Source organism: Sinohyriopsis cumingii, chromosome 15 (genome assembly GCF_028554795.1).
Source record: "Sinohyriopsis cumingii isolate HCF-2022 chromosome 15, ASM2855479v2, whole genome shotgun sequence".
In the NCBI taxonomy this organism is placed as follows: domain Eukaryota; kingdom Metazoa; phylum Mollusca; class Bivalvia; order Unionida; family Unionidae; genus Sinohyriopsis; species Sinohyriopsis cumingii.
The window spans coordinates 30,463,118-30,488,572 of NC_142975.1; the positions used below are offsets into that span (position 1 = coordinate 30,463,118).

Here is a 25,455-nt window from a genome sequence, read left to right on the forward strand (position 1 = left end):
TATATATATATATATATATATATATATATATATATATATATATATATATATATATATATATATATCTGGATTGATACCACAATAGCACCTTTACTTCGTTTAAGGTGACAAACTATACCTTTGCTGACGTACACAAAAATAAAATTAAATCGTAATTATATTCAGAGAGAGAGAGAGAGAGAGAGAGAGAGAGAGAGAGAGAGAAAGAGAGAGTCTTGTGCTTGTGATTTTCTTTTTGATGAATGTTTTTTTTAAACACACTAAGAGCTTGATTAGCCCTAAACGAATAATGCCAACAACATAGGCAAAAGATTGATATAATTCGTTCCTTGGGGGACTCAAACATGTGCCGTGAGGAACAGCACTTATCGACTACCTCTCATGCGTCTGCCACTCAACCCACTAAGCAATGCGCTCATCAACATGGATTGAACAAGGTCAAGGGCAAGGACTATATGTGCACAAGAATTCAGTGGCTATGTATCGAACCTGTTACCGTTGGATTATGCGTCTGATGCTCTGCCAACAAAATTACACTTGCCCAAGTAGAGAGATACATATATCAATGGTCATGTTTGATTGATATATTGTTGAGAAGAATCGAAACAATGACACATGCAGATTCCAGACTAAAATATGTTGGCATGGAGTATTTGAATTTGTTTACATTGCTCAAATACAGTGTTTGCATCATTTACAAAATATTTACAAGTTTTATTATTAAATCTTTGTGTGTCTCAACAACATTGCTTTCAGACCTAAATAGATTTACTACCAAAAGCTCCTTTGATGTGAACGTCTCTTGTGTAAATCAAGGATGATCCACCATGAAATATTAATAATCAGCCGATGAGAGAGAAGATAAAGTGCTGTACTCAAATCAGGACGGTTAAAACTTGCATTATACATGTGAATATACTTTGTGTGAAATCTACAGAAAACAAAAACATTACAAATCTTCTCGACGATGGTATGGAATTCTGATAATATATTCCCTCAAATGATATTTCAGTTTATATAATCACTGTTAACGTAATGCTTCTATAACCAAAAAATTTCAAGAACTCCAAAACTAATAACATGTCTGAATGATAGCAAACCAGCTCATTTGAGGGTTTTCAATTGAAAACTCAACACAAAAATTAACATTATCGCGGTCAACATTATCAGAATCATCAGCATAAACATCATTATCATCTTTATTATCATTATTGTTGGAAATCATTTCAAATTTGAAAAGTGCATTGAATCAGATTATACACAGTTCGATTGCCACAAGCTGGCTTGATATTTACGATATAAAGTAAGTCCAATAACGTACAAACAGCAACCTTATTGGTTGATTGTCCGCGCAATGACACAAACTGTAATGCGTTCTCTCCTTCTGGGTGGAAATATAAACGCTGTATGACCACGTGCTAGTTCAGTTACCCAGTCCTAATCATGAGGAAGTTCAACTGGACAAACTTTGTTTGTCGCCTTGGAACTGGTATGGCGATTATATAACCTCAATTTCACTTAAAGCATAGGGACATTAGTGATTACTAGAACCCTAAGTACAAAATTTAGAAAGGATACCTTTTTTTTTTACCTGCTCATAATTTTTTGTTGTTGTAACTTTAGCCTTGGTGGAAAGTACTGATTGTGTCAACTATCTGCTTTTTCTTTCGTCTATGTAGCATTACTTATATTTGTGTCTATTTCAGGTCTCCTACTATTGCAAAATATCAAAGGTAAGTTTCTTTTAATTTAATTACGTTTATAATTTCCATTTACGTACATAAGATACATGATGTCTGTACGTACACTGTGTGACTTATACAGTGCTTGGAGTTGCAGTACATTTGATGTTTCGACTTGACAGCACATTTCATGTTTTGACTTGACAGTACATTTCATGTTTTGACTTGACAGATGCATTTATGAAATAAACAGCTTATGAACATGTGTTTCAAGTCCACGGATTTTTAGGGGAATTTATATCTTGAGATAAATATTTATTGTGCAGGAAAAGATTCCTTTCCGTGTTTGAATCTGTTAAAGTTGTATTTGAATTTATTAATTTGAATCTGTTAAATTTGTATTTGAATTTATTAATTTGAATCTGTTAAATTTGTATTTAAATTTATAAACAGATTATGACATAAACAAATATTTTCACAAGTATAAGCTCTTGAGTAATAATTCAGAACTAGATGACTCAATTTTAAGACAGTACCAAGGTAAATATTATTTCTTAGTTTTACTATTATGTCGAATTTCTAACATAAACGTATCAATAATCTCTGGCTTGTATACTCCATTGAAATCCAAAAATTACTATAAAAATATCCATGAAAACAAAACACAAAACGAACACATGTTTGATCATATTGCTATAAATAAAAATTATAATATGAGATTTATATATTAAAAAAAATATAAGAAGCAAACAGTGAATTTTTAAATATTTGGCTGGAATATGTTAATTTTTGTCTCACTGTATTTGTCATTTGTAAAATGAGTCATCACTATGTTTGAGGGGTCATACCATGATACTATTACTTAAGGGGTATTTTAAACTAGATCATGGCATCGCATCACTCGAAATAAACTCTTTATGGTATTACCTTTTTAAGGGATGGCATTTTTAGGGGGATGGACTTTTATGGGGATGGATTTTTTTAAATACATGTTCAACCAATCACTATTTACTTTTTCTCTCTTAATTCTCGTAAGAATGTCTTGTATAGTTCTGGGATATTTAAAATTCATATTTAAACATCGTGCATAATCAAAATGTGTTTCCGTTTCCTGTCTTTATTTTAGTAGACTCTTAAATGTTCAATACTTGGTGTTGATGTTGTTGATGTTGTAGGGTTTAACGCCATTTTTCAGCACACGATAGGCTATACATGGCGGTCAGTATTAATGGTAGAGGAAGAACCCGGGAAAACCCCGGAAAGAACCACCGACCCACGAGAAGCTACTGGCAAGCTTTCTCACATACCCACATTAGCCGAATCCGAGACTCGAACCCACGCAGACAGAGGTGAGATGGCAGAGATCCGTAACGGAAAGCACTTTAGACCACTCGGCTTCAATACTTGGAGATATATCAAGGAATGCATTGGATATATAGGTACCATGATGCAAGACTGCTATAGTCAACTATAAAATTAAATGCAATGCACTTTTTCAAAACATGTTCACCAAATACACGACAACTTTTTACGACGGAATCATACTCTCATTTTTAATGAAACTGCTATCAGCTGTCAGGATAAATGTTTTCATTCTGCCAATAGCAGCTAAGTATACAAAAGCATTGATGTTAATTTTAAAGATAAAATAAATTCTATTTTTCTGATAACTTTTCAAAATAAGCAAACTCCTTACATTTTTAAATAAATGAAAACGTCTATTTTTTAATCCCAAAAAGTAATCAGTTTCATGCTAATTACATTTTTCAGTGTTACACCTATTTAATTTGGTATTTGTTTATTAGGCACAGTGGATAGTTATTTATGTTCAAAATTATATCTTATAAACATATGTGCGTTGCATGTGTGTTATAAACATATGTGCGTTGTATGTGTGTTTCATAATTATGACTGAATTGGAAACGGAATATTACAAAATGTCTCCATTTTTTAGTTTACGTTCTTTCTTTTTTTAAAAGTCATTTCCGTGCCAAAATTATAAATCTATTTTGTTTATATTAATGATCGAATTTCAGCAGACATAAATGGTATCATCACGGCAGGGATCGAGGGTTCGATTCTAAATGGAATTTCGCAAGGTATGTACTAAGTTTATTCAGCTTCAAACATGGTTGACTGCATGGAGTTATCGTATTGTTACAGCAGTAGGAAAGGCTATCCATCATTTTTCGCCGCCGGAGGTGGGGGCAGGACCGTCAACTCCTTTTTACGCCGCAACAGGGGATGGATGATCCCCCCCAAAAAATTCTCCGCAACAGAGGAGCCGTGCCATAACTTCGCCGTCAGGAGATGGCCTCCCGTTTTTTGCCAGAGCGGAGCCCCCACCCCCACCCCCCACCCCGCATCTACTCGAGGGGTTGAATAAAAGAAAATCTTATGCGTTTATAAAACATTGCTATTGTTTGATGGTGACAGTAGTCTTGCGGGGCCCAACTGATATGTTATCGATCGTCAAAATAGTCTGACTGAAAATTCCTTATCTTAACCTGAATGACGTCATCCATTCAGGTTGACTTAAATACAGCTATGGTTAAGATTTAACATATTACCTGTCTCGTATAGATCACCGTGATTAAATGTAGCCCTTCGTCGTATCAGAAATGTTAGGTCGAGCGACCACGCATGTGCGTTATGTTCGGTGAGTTCTATGAGGCTTGCCTTTCTATATTTACCAGAAGCATAAATTACATATTCGGTGATCGTCTTAACAACAAGCAGAAGTTGTTTTCAAGCACTGCGACGTCGGTCAATGCTGCTCCACACGAGGCAACACCGCTTCCCCATTTAGTTAACGTTCCACGTCGCCGCTAGGTTAATCCAAACCCTAGTTTCACATTTGTAACATGTTCAATTACCAGCTGTGCTACACAAATTATCGTTATGATTCTCATCGGTATTAACGCGTTTATGTCAGGGTCGCGCATCACATGAATCCCGTACAAAGAACAAGAAATAAACCCACCGCGCGACGGATATGCATGTCCGTATTAAGGTTTGTCAATTCCGGGAAACAATCTCGGCAGTTATATTCTTGATAACACAATAACGTGCTAACCATGTTCCCGAGATTCGTGTGTTGGTTCTAGTTTATCTTGGAAAGACCTCCCCCCCCCCCTTAACATTATTCCAAGATGAATTTAATCTTAACGCTGCATTGCTTGTCGTGTTGCCGCTCAACTATATCTGATGAACGCTCATCCATCTTTTTCCCATTAATAACACGTCGTTGTAGCATAATTTGCCATGTAGACCAAACATGTGGTGCACCGTCGCGTTCAAATTCTCGTTTGGCCGCGCTGATATATGCGTGCAGCAACAATCAACTGGAAGTTTAACCCCGACCGGAACTTCCTGGTCAAGATCAATCGTATTTCTCTTTGCCCTGTTCAATAAGTTCCAGTCTAGCACGTTCATCAGACGTCTCTATCTCAACGGTCAACAGCGCTAACTGCTCGTTCGACCATGAATGTCCGGAGTAATCGCGTTCAGTTCAGTTAGTGGTGTTGTATTTGAACACGAACTAAGAATTTCTGTGATTTTCGTTACGCGGTTGTCAGGTTTGTCAATCAAACACATGGATACATACCCAAGCGACAGCACCGCCTCTTCACTGACAGAACAACGGCCAATCAGCAACAACCCATACGATATTTACAAACCTACAAGTACATCGACGTCGACGACTATCCATCTCCGTTTTCAGACAATATCCATGATTTTGTATGCTGGTATGTTATTGACAACGAGGGACCCGATCTTAATATCGAATACCTCGTTGTTGACGAAAAAAACAACAACCTGATATTTAAATTAGGCACATTATTTTATTGTTGTTGTTATTGTTGTTGTTGTTATAGGGTTTAACGCCATTTTGCAGCACAAGATAGGCTATACATGGCGGCCAGTATTAATGGTGGAGGAAGAACCCGGGAAAACCCCTGAAAGAACCACCGACCCACGAGAAGCTACCGGCCATTATTTTATTAAAACAATGAATAAAAAACAAACATTGATGCGATTGAACACTTGCAAATTAACAAGTATTGATTACATCGAGACTTAAATGTCGATAAAATCAGTGACGACTTTGAACAATTACAAACTATTTTAAAAAATCCGGAAAACAGATTTGTAAAATTACTTCAGGCGCGTATTAGCTGCATTTGTCCCGTTGGCGACCGCAATTGAACGTGTTAGATTAGCGCTGTCACACGAATAAGAAAGTAAAATTTAATCACGACAGCAAGCACAACACTTACGAAAACGTATTATCGCCGAAGTGACGAATAAATCAGACAATTCATTGTGGAGAGATAAGTCGCTTGCGTCTTCACAGGCAACAGATATATCCGTCACTGATAGATCAACGTCTAGGTAAAAAAAATATTTTCACGTGCATCCGCCATTGTGAGTGACCTACTAGAAGGTCAGGCTAGCGAATCGCAATTGTATGCAATCAAAATTGTTATTTTCCTTTGCTGTTGTTTGACCACTGCGGTCACTCTCGAATATACAAACTTTACGTGTTTTTTCACGCAGATAAACATATTTCCATTTTGATCAGTGAGAATCTCATCCGTGGTGTGATATTGCTGTTACATTGTAAATAAAACGGATTAGTCGGCACAGACACGATTAAGTCGCTCGGAGACACGTTTGAGGATAAACTGCACAGGGTATATCCTTGAGTCTCTTGTTTACCTTGTTCCGACTCATACCTACATCAATGTCGTCACTCGTTAAATTATCCGTGATCGTCGAGGTGTGATATTAACAATGCCCGGTGCAATGTGACGTCCACCACCTTAGATCGTTGTTTTCCGGAGAAGCATTGATATACCCCAGGAGTGATATTGTCATTGTTCCTTCTCAATCTCGTCGCGATTAATTTGCTTGATTCCATCAAAATGTAACCCTGATAAACGTGGAAAGTTTGAATCACAAACAGAAGATTCTTGACCCTCAATATGGTTATTTATAGCCGTGATAAACACGTCGATAGTTTTCTTGATTTACTGCTGGGCAATTGGAATCGGTTTAGGAGTAATTTTCTACATAAACCTGAAACATCTCCAAGTGCATTCCAATCAACACGGTAAACAGGCAATCGTGAATTCATCGCTCTGACCTCTGCGTGGATACGTTGAGTATTATGTATGATCATTATTTTTCTGTCGCCAATCTAATTGACACTTACATTAATCGCTGTAGCAAACGTGCATATTCTTTTGGAACATCGACACAAATAGTTGGAACAAAATAAAAAGCGTATGACAATACAAAATTTTGCAGCATATCATCGAATACTGGCATTTAAAAAAACAGGTTTCATGACATGTTTATGGTCTCGACATTCCTACACCGTATCAAACTCGCTCTTTCCGCCCGCTCAAAACAAAACACATATGTGGTTTTGTCTATATATCGTTGATACAAGTCGCAAATTTTGACTTTGGATTACTGAGATAGATTCTCACATTCACATTTGTGTGGAATTCTTAGTTTTAACAAATGTCAAGTTAAACAAAATAAGTACGCTTACCTTTCTCAAAGAGATAGATGAAGCAAAGTGCAACTGTTCCAAATTTCAAACTGTATATTAATCATATGCACAGAGGAAGAGCTCAGTAAGAATGATTCTGTCGATTTGCCTTAGAAAGAAAGGTTTTCGGATCAATTATGTTGTATTGTGTATTTACTGGCCAAATATGGGTTTATGGGGTGCATCACCTAGTATAACTAGTAATGACAACTTAATTCGTATATAGGATCAGTAATAAACTACATACCTATTATTTCTATTATTATACATACCTATTATTTCTATTATTATACATACTTATTATTTCTATTATTATTCACTCCGGCTGAGTTGAGGTGGTCGACGAGTTTTATATTTGATGTGGATGTGGCTTTTGTTTCTATTCTTTCCCTTACTAAAAGCTACAGTTATACTGAAATGAACTTGGTGGTTATTGTTATATTTGAATATGAACGATGGAGACGGAAATAATGTTACCAGAATTTATTGTGTTTAGACAAAACAACATTTCTTCAACAACAAAAAAAAAGGATGAGGGCTAAATAAGACTTGTTTGATCGACTTTGCTACAAAAGCATGCCTTAGGATTTCATAGCTTCTTTTCTCGCCAGATACAGAATTTTACGAGGTTCATCGTCTCTCATGAATCCTACTGGATCCCTTAATTTACTTAGTAATACGCACATATCTATTATTATTATTATTATTATTCTATTTGAACTCGAGTTTTTTAGTTTGTTATTTGTTGCCGATGTAGATTTTATTGTCATTCATTTTCTCCTTTCTTTGATAATTTTCTTCCTAGTAATGCATGTCATAAACCACCAATTAAATTTCAAGCCATCAAGAAGTACAAAAAGAAACTGCGGAACGCGAACATATATTGCAAAGTATGGTTAATGAGTATTTAAATTTTAAGAAACGAAAACCGTGTATATAAGGCAAACATTTATTATCAAATGTTCGCCGCAGATCTGTGCCCATTATGCACTAAGGTATTATTCTGTAAAATAAAAATAATTTTCATATCGTCAATATTGATCGTTTCTTTGAAGAACTGAAAGTTCGTACGATATAAAAAGTGCGATCAGCTGTTTATGTAGAATATGAAGAGTATTGCTGAAAAATAAATCAGTCACAAAACTAGACAAATATGTAATATTTGAAGATTTAAGAAACCTGATTCTTTTTTGAAGTACGATTAATAAAAGTTTATTTTTTAAATCCTTTTAAAATCCAAACAAAAAAGACTACAGTATATTTTTCTTCTTTAAGTGTATTTTAACATTTGCGTTAAAACAAAATGTAAAAGAGCTTCAGTTCACTATCAATGACTGTACGATATTCATGTCCCTATTTTTTCCTACATCATTCTGTGTGTCTATGTTATCCAATTGACATTGCAGATTCAACAGAGATTGAAACCTGGAACACATCTCCCTTAACTAATACCCGAACAATTCTGCAAGGTATGGAGCAAACACGATCACATTTAAACAAAACTATATTAAAATGCTTAACAGACAATAATGGATGGCTTAAAGTAATTGAATATAAACTGGAAATAGAAGAGCGATTATAGATAAATAATACAGCATTCCCGATTTCAAGCACACTTTTTAATCTTGCTTGATGGCGAATACTTCAAGCACCCTTTCTCTCACTAAAGGCATTATTTTGTTATTTCGTGTAGTGAATGATCCTTGCAAGAATGCCTTGGAGTTGCCCTCATTATACCGACGTATATCTGGTAACAATCTTGGACCGTCTGATACTCCGCTTTGTGACAAGTTCCTAGACGAGGGATGGTACAGCGTTCGGAATTTCTATGTAGCCACCTCTCCACCGGCCACATGTGGAACTAAATATATTTGGTGGATGGATGGTCTGTTTAATAATTTTCTTTATCATTTTAGTATACTCTTTCAAAAAGTATTTTCTTCTCCATATCATGACTATGAACATCCTGCAATGTCTGAAAAGGCCTGGGCCTGCTTATACAAAATGATATATTTATAAGGACATTCGGCAGATAAACCTTTCTTGTCTTTTTTAAAAATAAAGTATCGATGTTAGAGCCTAACATGTTTTTTTGTTAAACACCGTAGCTTACTATATACATTTCAGTTGAAAAGTAACGTAAGCTCTAAATGTTTTGCAATTACATGTAGGTATATATGACAGCGTACAAGAATTTTACCTTCAATTAAAAAAGTTTGGATACTACGAGTACATAAGGAAATGTTTGATGAAACATAACTGCGCGACATCCAAACTGACGACACTTAACGCATATGTTTCAAGAGCAGTCGCTTAATTTGGTGGCAGATGGTTTTCTTGTATTATCTGTAGCAACGGCATACATGCTTTGCATGGATAATGTGCAATTTTCCAGCAGTTTTGTTGGACCGCGTCCTCTCAAAAGCTAGTTTTACAGCGATATGATCCTATCTGGCATGGGTTTTTTTTTTTTCAGACACCAAGGCCGGACCATCAGAAGTTGGCCAAGAATTAGAAAAACGGCTCTGCTTGAAGATAGACTCTAAACACTGTGAATACACAAAGAAAATAAAAATGATCAACTGTGGTGACAACTTTGTCTATTATCTTTCTGCAACAGATGGTTGCCCAGAGGCGTATTGTTTAGGTGAGAGCCATGGTTTATCGATGTCTACACATTCAGCTTTCTTTACTTAAGGAATAAAAACGGTCGTCTTATTTACGTTCAACCTACAAGCTCTTTTATCATCCGTCAGGCACAGTCAAGTGTTTGTAAACATTCAATTTCTTTCTCAAAATTCCAAAACGCATTTAATGTATTTATTTCCGGAACTTGATAATGAATGACTTTACCGCTTCAAATAGTGAGCGCTCATTCTAGGGGTGTACGTGACTTACACTTATTACAGGTTAGAGAATTAAGGAATAACTCTTAACTTTGCACGAGATACCACTGCAGTGCTGTCACCGAATTTTGCGTTTTATATAACATATCGTCCGCAAATTCTGCATAAAATTCCTAAGCGAGAGCAATTCTCTGTGACATCCATTTCATCTACAGTATATGCTATTGTCAGACTATCATTTAAAGACATAAATTTAATATATAGCAATCAGTTTCCAAATTATATATCTCATTATGCACTGAAGTTGTGGTTTTTTTTTTGTATTTGGTATCCCCTCCTTATTATGTAACATAACATGTTGGTATTTTTATGATCATGTTGAATTCATAAGCAATGTTACAAAAGATGGTGATACACAAATATTAAATGATAATATATCTTTCAACTACAGATGCAAATATTCAAAATTAAACCACAAAGTTGCTTGCTTAATGCAATGTGCGATCTTTGCTATCTTTGCTGTAAGCGTGACAGTAGTTGTCTGTTCATACATGTTGTGTTCTATCAATGTTAAAGATAATGGACATCAAACGAACATTTTAAAAGAAAATTATCACAGTTGTAGTTTGAGAAAAACACTAACATAATCGGTAGCATTTCAAACGTTATAATCTGTTAAAATGACTATCAAGCATCGTTTTCACCATTAGAGACAAAATAAAGCCGATTTACAATCTTTGATCTCCCTAACCCTAATCTGAACAATTTTTGGCTTTGGAGCTGTATTTCTTAGAAGTAGCAGCGGCAACAGTAATAGTAGCTGTAGTATTTTAATAGTGAGTACTAACATTATTGTTAGTAGTAGTAGTAGTGTAGTAGTTGTCATTGTTGCTGATGTGCTACTGCTGCTGCGGAAGCAGCTGTTAAAGTTTATGCTATAGTTACTTTGATTGCTGGAGCCGAAACATCATCTAAAAATTTGTGTACTCCTTTTTGAGATAGAAATTACGAAATACAAGCTCAGCAAGAATCTGGTATTTTTCAGACATGGATGGACCAAAGCCGACAGGCACTGGTAAGGTTTATGTTGCATTTCTCCTCAGCCCCCCCCCCCCTTCCACCCACGAGACCGTCGAATAGTTCTGTTGGTTACGTCGATTGTACATCTGTACTTGAGGAGAAAGGTCACAACACTCCATTTATAAAACACTGGTGACCACTCAGTAACCTCGACAGTCGCTGTCATGAGTAAACCCAATTTTTCGTTTCCTTGAGATAAAATTCTACTTATATGAGATTGACGCCTCTCTTAGTGCAAATTTCAACATTGCTACTGTATCAGATTAATCTATCCAATGAGATCAGTGAAGATTATATGCTAATTGTGATGGGACTTGGAGAGGACAGGAAATGGTATACAAGTACCCGTTAGGTTATGTGCCAAGTGCTGATTTCAGTGCATTATATGTAACGGCAGTGACTTTTATAATCACCGGATGGGCATATTCCATGGCACAAAATGAACATGATGCAATGGTTAATAACGTACATGGATCACCTGCATACTATTAACAGGATAATTTTAGCAAATTTTTTTCCGATGGTATTTGTTCCGATGCTAATTTAATTTCAAGCTGTCAGTCCATCACACATTAGCGAAGTGAATGGGCATACAAGGTATATCAACTATTTTTACGAGGTTAAAGTTAGTACAAGTGAACACAAAATTGAATAAAAGACAAAAGAAGACAATAGGCGCCATGAGAAAATGTAGATTGGGACAGCTGAAGTCATATCTTAATGAATCAAGTCTATATTTCGTTCATGCGATTATAAATATATGCGTAATATTTGACTAATATAAGAATTCAGATTTTCTTGGAAAGAAATATCTTTACTTTGTTTAATATAAATCGGAGTTAGTTTTAACTTAAAAAAGGAAAATATGTATATAAAAAAACAGCCACCGATTAGCCACTATCCCACGTCCGGTAACATATGTATTTTCAGTTTATGAACCCTTTCCTGCTAACTTTAATCTGAAAACAACAATGATTCCTGCTTTAGAAATGTAGATTATGTTCAATGGAAACCACAGTCATTTTCAGACAAAATATGGCATGTGTATAGAACGTTACACAGAATTAAATACATTGTGTTCTATTTTGTTTACTCTATTATTAGATGAGGATTTATATTATTTTTCTTTTGTTGTTGTTGTTTGTTTTATTAATAATAATATGAGATAATAAGTAAAATATCTTAGATTAAATTCATGCTGTTTAGTTCATTTACTTGTAAAATTTCTATCTATTAAAGAACAATTTTTTTTTATATAGTTTAGTATCGCATAGTGAAAGTATTTTAATATATGTTTATTTAAATTCACATCTTGTTTTCCCGACAATGGAATATAAGGAATCAAGCATATAATTGTATTCTTCTCATCTGAAGTTATAAGTGAATATATATATATATCTCTGATCAATCAAATTCTTATTTCATCTCTCCCTTTGCTGATATCATGTTTTGTGGAAAACAAAGTTTTCAGTCATGAAAAATTATAACTCTGTGATTTTTTGGAGCAGGGAAGTGGATCTGTTTGTTGAACGCTGTAAGCTTTATGCATCATTTTATTTTCATGAATCGCGTTTGCATGTAAATGTTAATACTGAAGTGGTTTTTTTTACTGGTCGTCCATAATAAATCATGAATTATTGTTTTAGCAACGATTATTTCTCTCTCTCTCTCTATTGAGAAAACAGTTGAATGAAATTGACAAGATTTTGTTGAAACTGTCAATAAGAAGAATGAAAAAAAAGTAAAGAAGGATCAACTGCTTCATTGGAATTTACAACCATAAAAGATGGTCTCACACAACTTACACTCTACATTGTTGTATAAAGCTGACGTCAAATTACATTGTTGTAGAAAGCTGACGTCAAATACATTGTTGTAGAAAGCTTACGTCAAAATTACATTGTTGTAGAAAGCTTACGTCAAATTACATTGTTGTAGAAAGCTGACGTCAAATTACATTGCTGTATAAAGCTCACGTCAAATTAGATTTATTCAAACTAACACTTGCAGTAGTTTTTTTTATCTCAGTTAGCGACTTACCCTTATGACACTCTTTCCATGTAGTGAGAAAAATAATAAACCGAATCAACATAACTTGAACATTATTTGGCGTGCCAAAATAAAGATTGTTTGTATTTTATTTTTAAAAACTACATATTAAATGTGAAATGGGTGGAGATGAAAAGAGGTCATTTTCAAGATACCATATTTAACATTCACAACACCAATGTTTGTGCCGTATACTGTGCCATTTTGTATAGAAATAAACCACTTAGTGGTACACTGATTAATCTAGCATACCTATTGCAATATTTGAGTCTGCTGATTAAAAGCGATCGATTAAAACCAATACACATGTGCATAGGTTGTGCTGCATCCTATTGATCACATAATTGAACAACAGTATATGATTGCAGCATAATGAAAGGAGATTGTTATGAAAGTATTCGATTTCACTATCAGAATTTAACAGCGGGGGTTTTTGTGTATGATTGTGTGATTTGGATTTTTATAGTCATGTGTAGCACTGGGGCATCATGTTGCAGACATGTAGCATGATGTCCCACCCAGTCACATTATCCTGGCACCAGGCCGACCAGTCCTAACACTAACCTTATAGTGCTGAGCGCCTAGCGTGGTTGTTGTTGTTGTTGTTGTTGTGGGGTTTAACGCCATTTTTCAGCACGATAGGCTATACATGGCGGCCAGTATTAATGGTGGAGGAAGAACCCGGAAAACCCCGGAAAGAACCACCGACCCACGAGAAGCTACTGGCAAGCTTTCTCACATGCCCACATTGGCTGAATCTTAGACTCGAACCGCCGCAGACAGAGGTGAGATGGCAGTGATCCGTAACGAAGAGCGCTTTAGACCACTCGGCCACTCGGGGCCCCCCTAGCGTGGTAGTTGCTAGTACTATTTTTGTAAGTCTTTGGTACGACTCGGCCGGGTTTCGAATCCACGACCTTCCGCTTCCGAGGCGTACGCAGAGCGAATGTTATATTTTTCAACATATAAATGGAGGGGGATTACATTTACATGCGATGAAAAACTAAAGTTCATTAAACATTTATCTTCGACAGTATGTCTGACTCTCAGATTGAAAATTATTTTACTCTTTTTTTTTTTCAAGAAAAAAGCTACAAATGTTTTATTAATTTTTTAAATTTTCATGCCTGTTAAGCATAGGGTGTGTACATGGAATATACACCAGACAGTATTGTCGTTGTTGGAGAAGGAGTTACGGTTTTGCATTGAATTCAGTTTTTTTATATTATAGATTGTTCCATGTATACCTATTAAACTTGATTTCTTAAAGTCATCGTGCTGGGCACTGCTTAATATGATATAAGTCACAACGACCCATCTTTTACAGTTAAGTGACTTTAATTGTTATTTGGAACTTGGCCCAGCGGATCAAGCGAGAAATAGTATTCTGCCTAATTCTTGTCATATGAATCAATCTATCTCAACAACGTTTTTAAATTATTGTCTTCGTGTCATCTAATGAAAGTTACATTTCAGACGAATGTAGACAAAGGTTTTAAAAACGCTTGTGAACCAAAAAAGTATTTGAATTGTCTGATATTAACATCATGACGTTATAAATGTCTGCCTTCATCTGGTAGAGACAAAATATATTTATCTATATAATGAAACTACCGGTCATTTTCTGAAGCAATAAGGTTCTATTTGAATTCGGTTCATTTTCTTGCACGAGAAATTAATCTTCAATTTTAAAATAAATATGTTTGAAATTTCAGCGCCAACTGTGTACCTGCGTCCAGTTATCGAGGTTGAACGTGAAATAGAGTCAGTAGGAAATAAATTACATTTTTATTGCAAATTTGACCCCGATACGGACAGAAGCCTATGGTACACAGTTGAATGGTACTTAGGGTACAACACCCTTGGATCGAGACTGTACGAAAGCAATCCTACACAATATTTCAGTTGGGATGATTTCAAAATGAAAACAGCCTTAAAAGAAGATAAGATGCCTAAAATTGGTATATATGTAAGTATCTTGTTCTGTCATATTTTGGAACTTGTTATAAATATTTCAAATTAGTTGGATGGACCACTGTTTTAGTGTGGGTGTAAGACATAAAGCCATATGTTAATTACACAAAGGCTATCTTTTTAAGACAAACTTTTCCAAGCTTCTTTCAGTCTAATATAAAAAGCAACTCTCATTCTGGAAAATGGAACGTCTGTGAGAAAAGTTAGAAAGTTTTCCATTTGATTAAAATTATCGATAAAGAAGATTAAAATTATCGATACAGCATCGTATCTAATGGAAATAAGAGACTTGATCTTTACAAGATAAAATGAAAGTTAGCGACTAATTGAAAATTATACTAGCTGAATGAAAATAAATAAAACGGAACTCATTTGATTATCAGTTTCACAACTACCAGTGAAAACCATTGAGAATGAAAACGACTAGCACATGACATAAAAACAAGCTACGTCAAAATGTGTTAGCGTTACAACTGTATCTCTTATTTTCATGCTATGAACAGTAAAAGGAATCTGTCTTTTATACAAAATTGAATACGTCATGCAACAACTTTTAATCATGGTAACAACTTAAACAAATGAGTGAAATGTCTAAATGTCTTGATACATCATTAATATAGGAAAACAGTCCAGTATAGAGCAGCGGTAGAACTCTCGTACTGTGCACACGTCCAATTTACAGATGCAGTCAACTTTAATATAGAACTTAACAATATAGGCATCTCATTTGAAATTAAATCTGTTATTTATTAACTTAAGACCTTTACAAAACATTTTAATAGAGACAAAATACAAGTTTTATCAAACAGCTCAGCTCCCAGTCAGTCATAAACAGAAATATGTATTTTCACAGAATGCGAGGAGACACCATATCGTATTTCTTTTATTGGTGTAGCTCCACACCATAGACAGTCATAAAAAGAATTAATGCTGTAAATCGTATTATGCCCACCACCGGCTGGAATGGCACATTAAGACATGTTTTCACTTCTGAATACGACTAGCACAAAACGGCGTATAGTGAGATTTGAACAAATTGTTAATGATTTTTTGCCGTATAAAACTTTTAATAGATACAACTATTTGTTCCAGCTGCGATGTTCAGTGCGGGCAAGACGAACAGAGTTCGGTTTTCCATCTGAAGGCTTTATTAGTGATGCTTTCTTTGCTGGTATTGAGGTAAAACAATATACCTAAGTTTTTATAAAAGTTGTCTTTCCTTCGTAATACTTTTGATAATTTCATCTTTCCAACAGTGTTCCATGTGCACAAGTTAGTACGAATAAAAGACATAAAACAGTATATATATATATATATATATATATATATATATATATATATATATATATATAGAATACAAATCATATGGCGAATAACAGTCCTTTCAAGTGCACTGGATCCAGCAAGGGATCATGTTTGTCAGGGGATTAATTAAGATAAATGTAAAAAGCTGACAACGAACAGTGCAAGACTAGTATCTAGCTACCCTAAGTACTTCCGACTCTTAATGAGTCTTTATCAAAGGCAAATGCAAAACGTAGACAACACAAACAAATAAAACAGACAAACCCTTGTCTTTGTAAAACTTTACATGACTATGACTTCTTGCGGATGCTGAAAGATATTTGATATTGTCCAAGAAATGGATGAGCTATAGCGTCATCTGTTATTTTGTGTAAATTTATATATGCGCAATTATATCCCGGATATTTCATTGTTATAGTTGTAATTATAGGTTACTGGGTGACTAATAAGCAAATTTAGAGAATTACCGAAAAGAGAATATGCCGGCTGCATAAAGGTAATTTTATTTGTGAATGGCAGGCTTTTTCTAGTCTTCTTGGTTTAAACCGCTTGGTTTCAGCCTCTTTGTCATCCAACCAGATCTACAAAGATTGATCCTCTTGTGTAGCTTTTCAGTTTCTCCGACATACTGAAGGCTACAGATCTTACATGTGATGAGATATATTACATTCTCTGTTTTGCACGTTTTGTTTGATCCATATATATTCAGTTTTTCTCTAGTCGCATTGCTAGAAAAAGTCCTGGTTTTTATCATAAGTTGGCAGGTTTTGCATCTTTTAGCGCCACAGGAGCCATATTGACCAGTGTTGTCTCGGTTATATATATATATATATATATATATATATATATATATATATATATATATATATATATATATATATATATATATATATATATAATACAATTACGGGATCGATTTAATTGCAAAAATAGTGTCGTATACAGTGCAAAAATGCTGATTACCTAACAGTTTAAGATAAAGATTGGTTTCCAAGAATTTAGTTTTTGCATTCAAATATTATTTGATGGGTAACAACTAGGTTTAGTAACTCCGCTTTTCCTATAAATTTACAATGAATATTGAAATTATTCGTTTATTTAAACTTTATATGTTTATATGTGCATAACTTTAATTAAATCTTTTCATATAAGAAGTAGTCTCTTTTTCTAATACCATTAATATTTAAGTTATCTTTTCAGGTTCTCAATGATACTATAATACATCTCAGTGACACGATTTCTCCACAAATCTTTATCCGGTCAACAATTCCATTTGCCTGTGACGTAGGTGAGACTACCTGTGCCATGTATGTTGATATTGTTGTTCCTGACTACGAGGATAGCAGCAGAGAGGGTGAACAGACCATAGAATTCCGACAAAACAAATAAAACAAACAAATAAATCATCTCGTAGAAAGGTCCAGATTTTACAAATGAACTTTCCTTGAGATGTTTATTTTTGCAATGACCGATTGTACTAATAAAACCTCAGTTTGAAATAGTATCTGAAAAAATAAAGTACTCTACGTGTTTATTTATTTCTTGTTTATTTTTTGACGACCAACGTTGGTAGGTACCCTCTCTGCTGCTCCTCTTCTGCTGATATTAATTAAATTATTATGTTATAATAAAATGGTACATCCAGAATCTCATACTGCAAGAACAGCACGAGAACGATTAGAAACAATTAAAAAATTTCTTCCTGTCAGAGACTCATTTAGAAAAAACTTGCAAGCGCAGCAAGAAGCACAAGTTGAGTATGAAGAGGACACTAAAAAACTGTTTAAACCCGTCACTGCAGCTACTGAGAAAGCTTCAGCGGCTGTTGAAAAAACTATATGGGGAGATATTAAAGAGGAGGATAAGAAGAGGAAAGAGGGTATTTTTCCGGTATTAGAACAAACTGCGGCGCAGGCTGAAAAAATAGCAAGAAGAACTAAACAGACAAAGAAGATTTTACGAGACCTTCCAACTGACATAGCTGCAGCTCAACCTCAACCTGTTGATGAGGAAATACTTGAAGGTATTAAAAAACTTCATACTGAAGTCGCCGATGTGAGAAAAGAACTTGCATCTAAATCCAAACCAGCAGAAGAAAACGTAGGATTAATTGCAAAATTTAAAGAAGGAGTTGTTGAGGAAATTAGAAAAACTGAAAGAGAGAGATTACCTGAAGCAATATTAAATAGTATATCTAATAAATCTAGTATTTTAAAACCCCGTTTTGAAAAAATAAATGATGATAATTTCATTAAATGGATATATCGCGTATATTACAACAAAAAACAAGCTAGAGGTACAGAATTTGAAAAACTTAAAGAAGAAGTAAAAAAAACTTTATAGAGAGAGACTGGAACAACTAGAACAAGGAGAGTCCTCCCAGTATCAGCTTCCTCCACCTCTGCAACAAATAGAACAACAACAATCTTCTTCGCCACAGCAAAGGTTGGAGTCAGAAATTAAAAAGACTAAAGAGCTAATTAAATTACTATCCCCGAAGAAAATTCCTGCACCGGATGTAACATTTACACCGACAAGTTCACCACATGGATTTCGAGAAGGTTCCCCCCCGGCCACCGCTGAAGTACTTACTCCGGTAATGCAACCACCAGTATTTAAAACACCTCAAGATGAACCTAAAACAGGATCTGGTTTATGTCCTGATAATATCATCAATGACGTATCACGGTTAGAAGTTCTCATAGGAGGAAAACGTGCTGGAAATAATTCACCAGAAATAACCAATGAAGCAGCTGATATTTGTCGGCGACTATTTCAAGGTGGTATCATGGATATTGGCGTTTACCGAGAACTTATTGATGAGCTCGTTGATGACTAGTTGTTAGATAAATGGTAAATAAAATAAGATGATTGTGCATGATAATCATCGTAAACCCACACAGGTTAGAGCGGTAAACTCACGATTACCAATCTATAGTGTTATTTACGGAAATGGACTTGGTGATGTCATTCAAGGATTATTCACGAGGATAGCTCCCAAAGTAGCACCTGTTGCAAAACAATTATCGATGAAGGCTATTGATATTGTTCGTGATAAAGCTCCTGGTGCAATTGTCAATGTTGCTGGTAAGGCGTTCTCGGCGATCAAAGAAAGATTATCACGATTATTGCGACGAAAACAACAACCACCGGTGAAACTGGCAAGTACTGAGGTGATGCCCGCAGACGTAAGTAAAATAATAAATCAGGCTGCAAATCAAAAACTAGCGGCGTTAGCAGATCAAGGACTCGGTGAATCTGGAAATAATATCTCAAGTTTGATATCAGGAAGTGGAACTTCCCGAGGTGGAACTTTCCGGCGGCGGTGATCAACGTGTTAGACGAAAAATAATTATAATAAAATGTTCAAGCGCGTGTCCGACACAGCATTTGACATGGAAGCACCCGTCCTTAAGGATGAATCTGTACGTGATTATCAATTTTATTCCTATGACGCAAAACAACCAGATCAACGTGGAAGAATTGAACTACAAGTTCATGACACAAGTAGATACTTTTTACCCGCTGATGCCTTTCTTGAGGTAGAAGGTACAATTATAAAAACGGATGATACTAATTACTTAGATCCAGTAAAAATTGGTTTTGTCAACAACGGAATCATAGCATTATTTAGTGGCGCCACATACATGATTGATGGAAAAAATATTGAATCAATTCAGAATGATGTCGACGTTGCTACAACAATAATTGGTCTGGCGAGATATTCTGATGATTATACAAGATCAGCAGGTCCCACAATGATGTTTGTGAAAGATAACTCCGATAACCCTGAAAATGATCCGTATGATATAAGACGACCAAGAAACAATGCCAATAATGCTGATGCTGATGTGGCGCCAGTAGTTCATGGTTCTGGCGAAAATTTCAACTTGGGATTTGCAGCACGTAGAAATATGTTGCTAGGAGGCAATAGAGGTTTTTCATGTACAATTCCACTATCGCATATTTTTGGATTTTGCAGGAATGTTTAAAAGGTTATTTTTGGAGCTAGACACACGGTTGTTCTTGTAAGAAAGAACGATGATAATGATGCTCTGTGGAGACCCGCTGGTGATGCTGGTAAAGTAATATTATCGAAACTTTCATTGTGGATGCCGGTAATGACTCCAACGATCGCAGAAGAACAACGATTAATTTCTTTCATGGATGCAGGTGGTAAATCCTTGTTATCATGGTTAACAACAAGCACAGACAGTATGCAAACTAACGTTAACGGTCAGTTTACATGGCATATAGCATCACAACAGGGTGTTTCTGCACCACGGCATATTTTTATTGCGTTTCAGAACCGTAATCGTTTAAACTCACAAGTTCACTCTCATATGATATTTGACCAACTAGGTCTCACAGATATTTCTTTACGGATAAACGGACAACAGGAACCAACAGAAAATGTACAACTAAATTATGCATTAAATCACATAGGACGTGCATATCATCGTTTGATGTCATTTATGGGACGTGATCAAAATGTTGATACCGGGTTGCAAATATCACAACTAGATTTTAAAAAATTGTATCCGATTTATTATTTTTCATTAGAACATCTTGATCTATCAAAACAATCTGTCGTTGATATACATCTTAAAGCAACATTAGATACGGGTAATGTTAATTATAGAGCAATCGCGGTCATACTTAGCGACAAGGCCATGTTACTTGAAGGTGGCAGTGGTCGAATGAGGGTCGTTGATGCACCGGTGGAAAATCTTTAATCGTGTTATTTAGAAAAATATATTTTATATAAAAATGTCGTATAGTCATGTTAATGTTACTCTGACCCCGGGTCAGGTAAAAAAGCTTCAATCAAAAACCGCCAACAAATGCGGAACTAAAATATCACTAAAACGAGATCATATTAGTGGTGGTCCAAACAAATTATCGTTGACAAATAATCAGATTAAACATTTCAATAAAGCCCTAGAATCAAAAACTGGAGTTCAATTCCATCTCTCCCCGAGCGCCATCAAAGACATGGTAAAAACCGGTGGTATATTTCCACTACTTGCGGCCATTCCGGCATTAATAGCTGCGGCTGCTCCAGCCGTAGCAAAAGCGGCCGCGTTAGGTGCTGTTGGAACAGCCGCTGGAATGGCACTAAAGAAAGCAACAGGGCGGGGATACAAAAAAAAGGGACGCGGTCTAAGATTGCCAGGATCTCGTTGGGGGAGAGGCCTAAGGCTTCCGGGGTCATTTCGTTAAACGTTCCATCATCAAATTTTGATTTACTTGATGCTGCTAAAAAATTAAAAATATCCGCCTTTAGAGGTGTTTTTATGCGAGATCAATTACCGAAACAACCAAACAAACTAGAAACAGGTATTATTAATCTTGACAAACGTTCTGGACCTGGTACTCATTGGGTATCATACGCGATTGATCCGCGTGGAATTGTTTATTTTGATTCGTACGGGTTAGCTCCACCTGTTGAATTTATCAAGTATGTCGCACCACTCCACGCAACAACCTCTGGTTACAAAGTTTGGTATTCAACGCTACCCACACAAACAATGACAGATCCGCCAATATGCGGCCGTGAAGTAATTAATGTACTCGACGCTATATCAAAATCATCCAGGCCGCCACATAAAGTCGTGCACGATTATACAAGCAACCGATTTGTTGCGCGTAAAGCATTTTAAACAACGGATCTTATTATAATGGTTGACATTTACGGAAGATCTTCTACTAGTAAGAAAATAAAATCCGACGTTGATCTGTCAAAGTATGCGACTAAAGATGACCTCGCTGATATTATGAACCTTGCTGGAGTTGACCCAGATGAAGTTGTTATTTTTCAAGATCGATATGGTAAACTAAAAACCAGCAATATCAAATGGAATGATATAGTCCGGCGAGTACTTGGTGCAGTTACGGATAATATTCCCGTGTTTACTGACGGTGGTAGAATCAGAGATTCAAGTATGTCACTTAAAACCATCAGAGATGAAATTGCAAAAAGTGTTGCTAATCGCGTGAGAAACACCGGTGACACGATGACAGGTGAACTTAGCATGAACGGGAACAAAATAGTAGCTGTAACAGCTCCAAAATCTGACAACGACGTCGCAAACAAACTATACGTCGACGACGTGGATGGAAAACTATCCACGCTACGGGCCGAGTATGACGTTCACACGGGCGCGTTTACAAGGCTTCGAAGAAATTTTCAGAAAACCGATGATGCCATAAATAAGTTCTTTGGAAATCCTTCCGTCATCGACATGAAACTCGTTGATATCAAAAGTAACCTAGACACGATCAAACGAACACAACTAGACATCGTAGCGGGAATTCCTGAGATTATCAATAAAACCAATCTGATTAAAATTCCAGCTGAAATAACTCCCGGGCATATCACAAACATCGTATGCACGGTATCATCGGGATTTGCAACATGGTCAAAACAAAATAATACTATCAAATATACCGCAACAGTCACTGGCGTGTACAGGTTGTCCGTGTTCAGTGCTGCAAAATTTGAAATATTTACAACGTTTCCATGGCGTCATTCCACAGACAGGTTTTCCGGGGTTGTATCTGTTATATTAAATATCGGAGCCGAGGAAATATTTATTCTGGAAGCAGCTGATAAGAAATTAACCGCAACATCCTTCTGGTGGTGTTTGGAATTTGTAGCTGAAACACCTCAATTGGTTACTGCATAAAAATATATGGACGGTGCACAATACAGATACAATCAAGCGCGTGAATGGCAGGCGACGCTAAAAGATCAAGTCGATCAATATACAGTAAAAGTAAAAAAATATCGACGACGATTGGTTATCGTTGATGTGATTGTTTATTCAGTATCCGCTGTTGTTGCTGGAACCGGTGTAATATTATCAGCGTTGACAACGATGGCACCAGTAGCTGTAACTATCTGTATTTCAGCAGCAACAACTATTGCAGGTGTGCTTGGTATCATCACAAAAAAAAATATGTACTTGTACGAACGAAAAATTATCCGATTACACAATAAAATTACATACAGCGACGGTAGCATACTCGAAATTATCCTCGTTGTTATCAGCGAGTCTCAGTGATGGAATTATATCTGATTTCGAATTTTCAATGATAACCAAAATATACGACGAAGGTATCGGTATTAAAGATACAAGTATCAATAATGACAGAATTACTCCAGCAGATCGTGACCAACACAACTCCGCCAAAGATAACGATGATCTCGGTAAGTTCAATTAATCCTGAATTTAGTGTTAATTTTCCTACTGCAATTCCAGTAAAAGAAATAGCGTTAGCTCAATTACGAGTATATTACAGCTGGCCAAATATCAGATCAAAATCATTTAATGGTACACCAGCAAATAATTCGCTTGTATTTACTAACAAGAACAAACCCGATGGAACACCTGACTGGGTTGTTGTTGAAATACCAACTGGCAGTTACCAGATTGAAGAGATCAGTGAGGAATTTGCGCGTAGAATAAAATCAATAACAGGAAAAGAATCAAAAATATCAATAAACGTTCATGAGCCGACGTTGTCCTCGACGGTTGAAATAAACTCGCCTGATTATGCCGTTGATATTTATCAATCTTCAATCAGATCCGTGCTAGGATGGCCTGAAATATCACCACCGATAACACCGATACCACCTGAACCAACTCGGGCTGATTTTATCACAGATGAAGCAAAATTTATGATAGTTCCTGAATATAGAGGTAAATATCCATGGATCCAGACCGGTGGTCTTTCCGTGTTTACAATTACTCCTGATGGTGACGTTCCTAAAATAATAAATAATGTACGTAGTAATCATTCAGATGATAGATTATATCCACTCGTAGATGAAGAATTTATTAAATCATATTCTGATCCTGTTAATTTTGAATTTAAACAATCAATCAACAAACTACGAAATTTCTTTACTGATAGCTACAGCGATGACGTAAAACAAAAAATCATTGAGACGATAAAACATCTAAATCAGGTCATATCAGATATTAGATACGTTAATAAAACTATCATTGTGAACATGGTTAGACACGGTGATGAAATTATTGATAATTATAAAGCTGGACCATGTTTTCTCAATCATTACAAAATAACTAAACAACAATTACCAACATTTGTAATACCGGGGATTGATGCTGGAGAACTAGTAAAATTATTAAACGATCTTATCGACGAAAACTTCCCTAAAATACTCGATGCGTGGAAAAAACTAGCACCACCTCCAACCGTTCTCAGATATGATAATGATCCACATGGCGGCGGAAGACACGTATCCCCGCGGATCGTTAATATAACACCGACGGTCGCGGTCAATCTGGTTTGTGACGTAATCGATGGCAGCTATCAAATAGATCTCGGAAGATCAAATCAGGCTCAACAAGGATACATCCTGTACACGTTCACACCACAAGTTCCCCCTGGAAATTTAATCGTGCAAGAACCAACTAATCCCGTGTATTTGCGGTGTCACAATAATATGTTAACACGAATCAATTTTAAACTCACAGACCACCTTAATCGCTTGATTGACATACGTGAAGAAGAGCTTGTAATAAATCTGTATGTAAAGTCGTAAGACTTTTGTCGTAAAGACTTCCGTCGTAGATCTTCATGTGGAGGAGGGTTTTACACGCGAGGATTTCTTAACAGTTAGAAGAACATTTGTAACAGAGATCAGAATCAAATTCGATCAACTTAAAAAAATATTTTATTATTACTGGCACAAATTTGTGTTTGGTACAAATTAATCGGCCTAGGCAACTAAAAAAGCTAGTCGATGAAAGTAAAATTAAAATTTCTATCACAAAAAAAAAATAATATTTATTAATTTTCCTGATTTTTACTGAAATTGTACAAATTACTTGATTTTGACTACCAACTACCCCCTCAGAAACATAAAAATGCACGAACTACTTGATTTTGACTACCAACTACCCCGTCAGAAACATAAAAATGC

General features: G+C 35.7%; 1 protein-coding gene across 1 annotated transcript; it reads left to right on the forward strand.

Moving 5' to 3' along the window:
• Positions 1-1,436: 1,436 nt before the first annotated feature.
• Positions 1,437-17,888, forward strand: LOC149781484 (von Willebrand factor D and EGF domain-containing protein-like). The gene is made up of 10 exons (XM_089934973.1): positions 1,437-1,489; positions 1,707-1,733; positions 3,719-3,781; positions 8,652-8,714; positions 8,939-9,130; positions 9,722-9,892; positions 11,137-11,166; positions 14,936-15,189; positions 16,287-16,373; positions 17,700-17,888. Exons 1-10 carry the CDS (start codon positions 1,444-1,446, stop codon positions 17,886-17,888), a joined length of 1,122 nt encoding a protein of 373 aa, XP_089791099.1. The 5' UTR covers positions 1,437-1,443.
• The last annotated feature ends 7,567 nt before the right edge of the window (positions 17,889-25,455 follow it).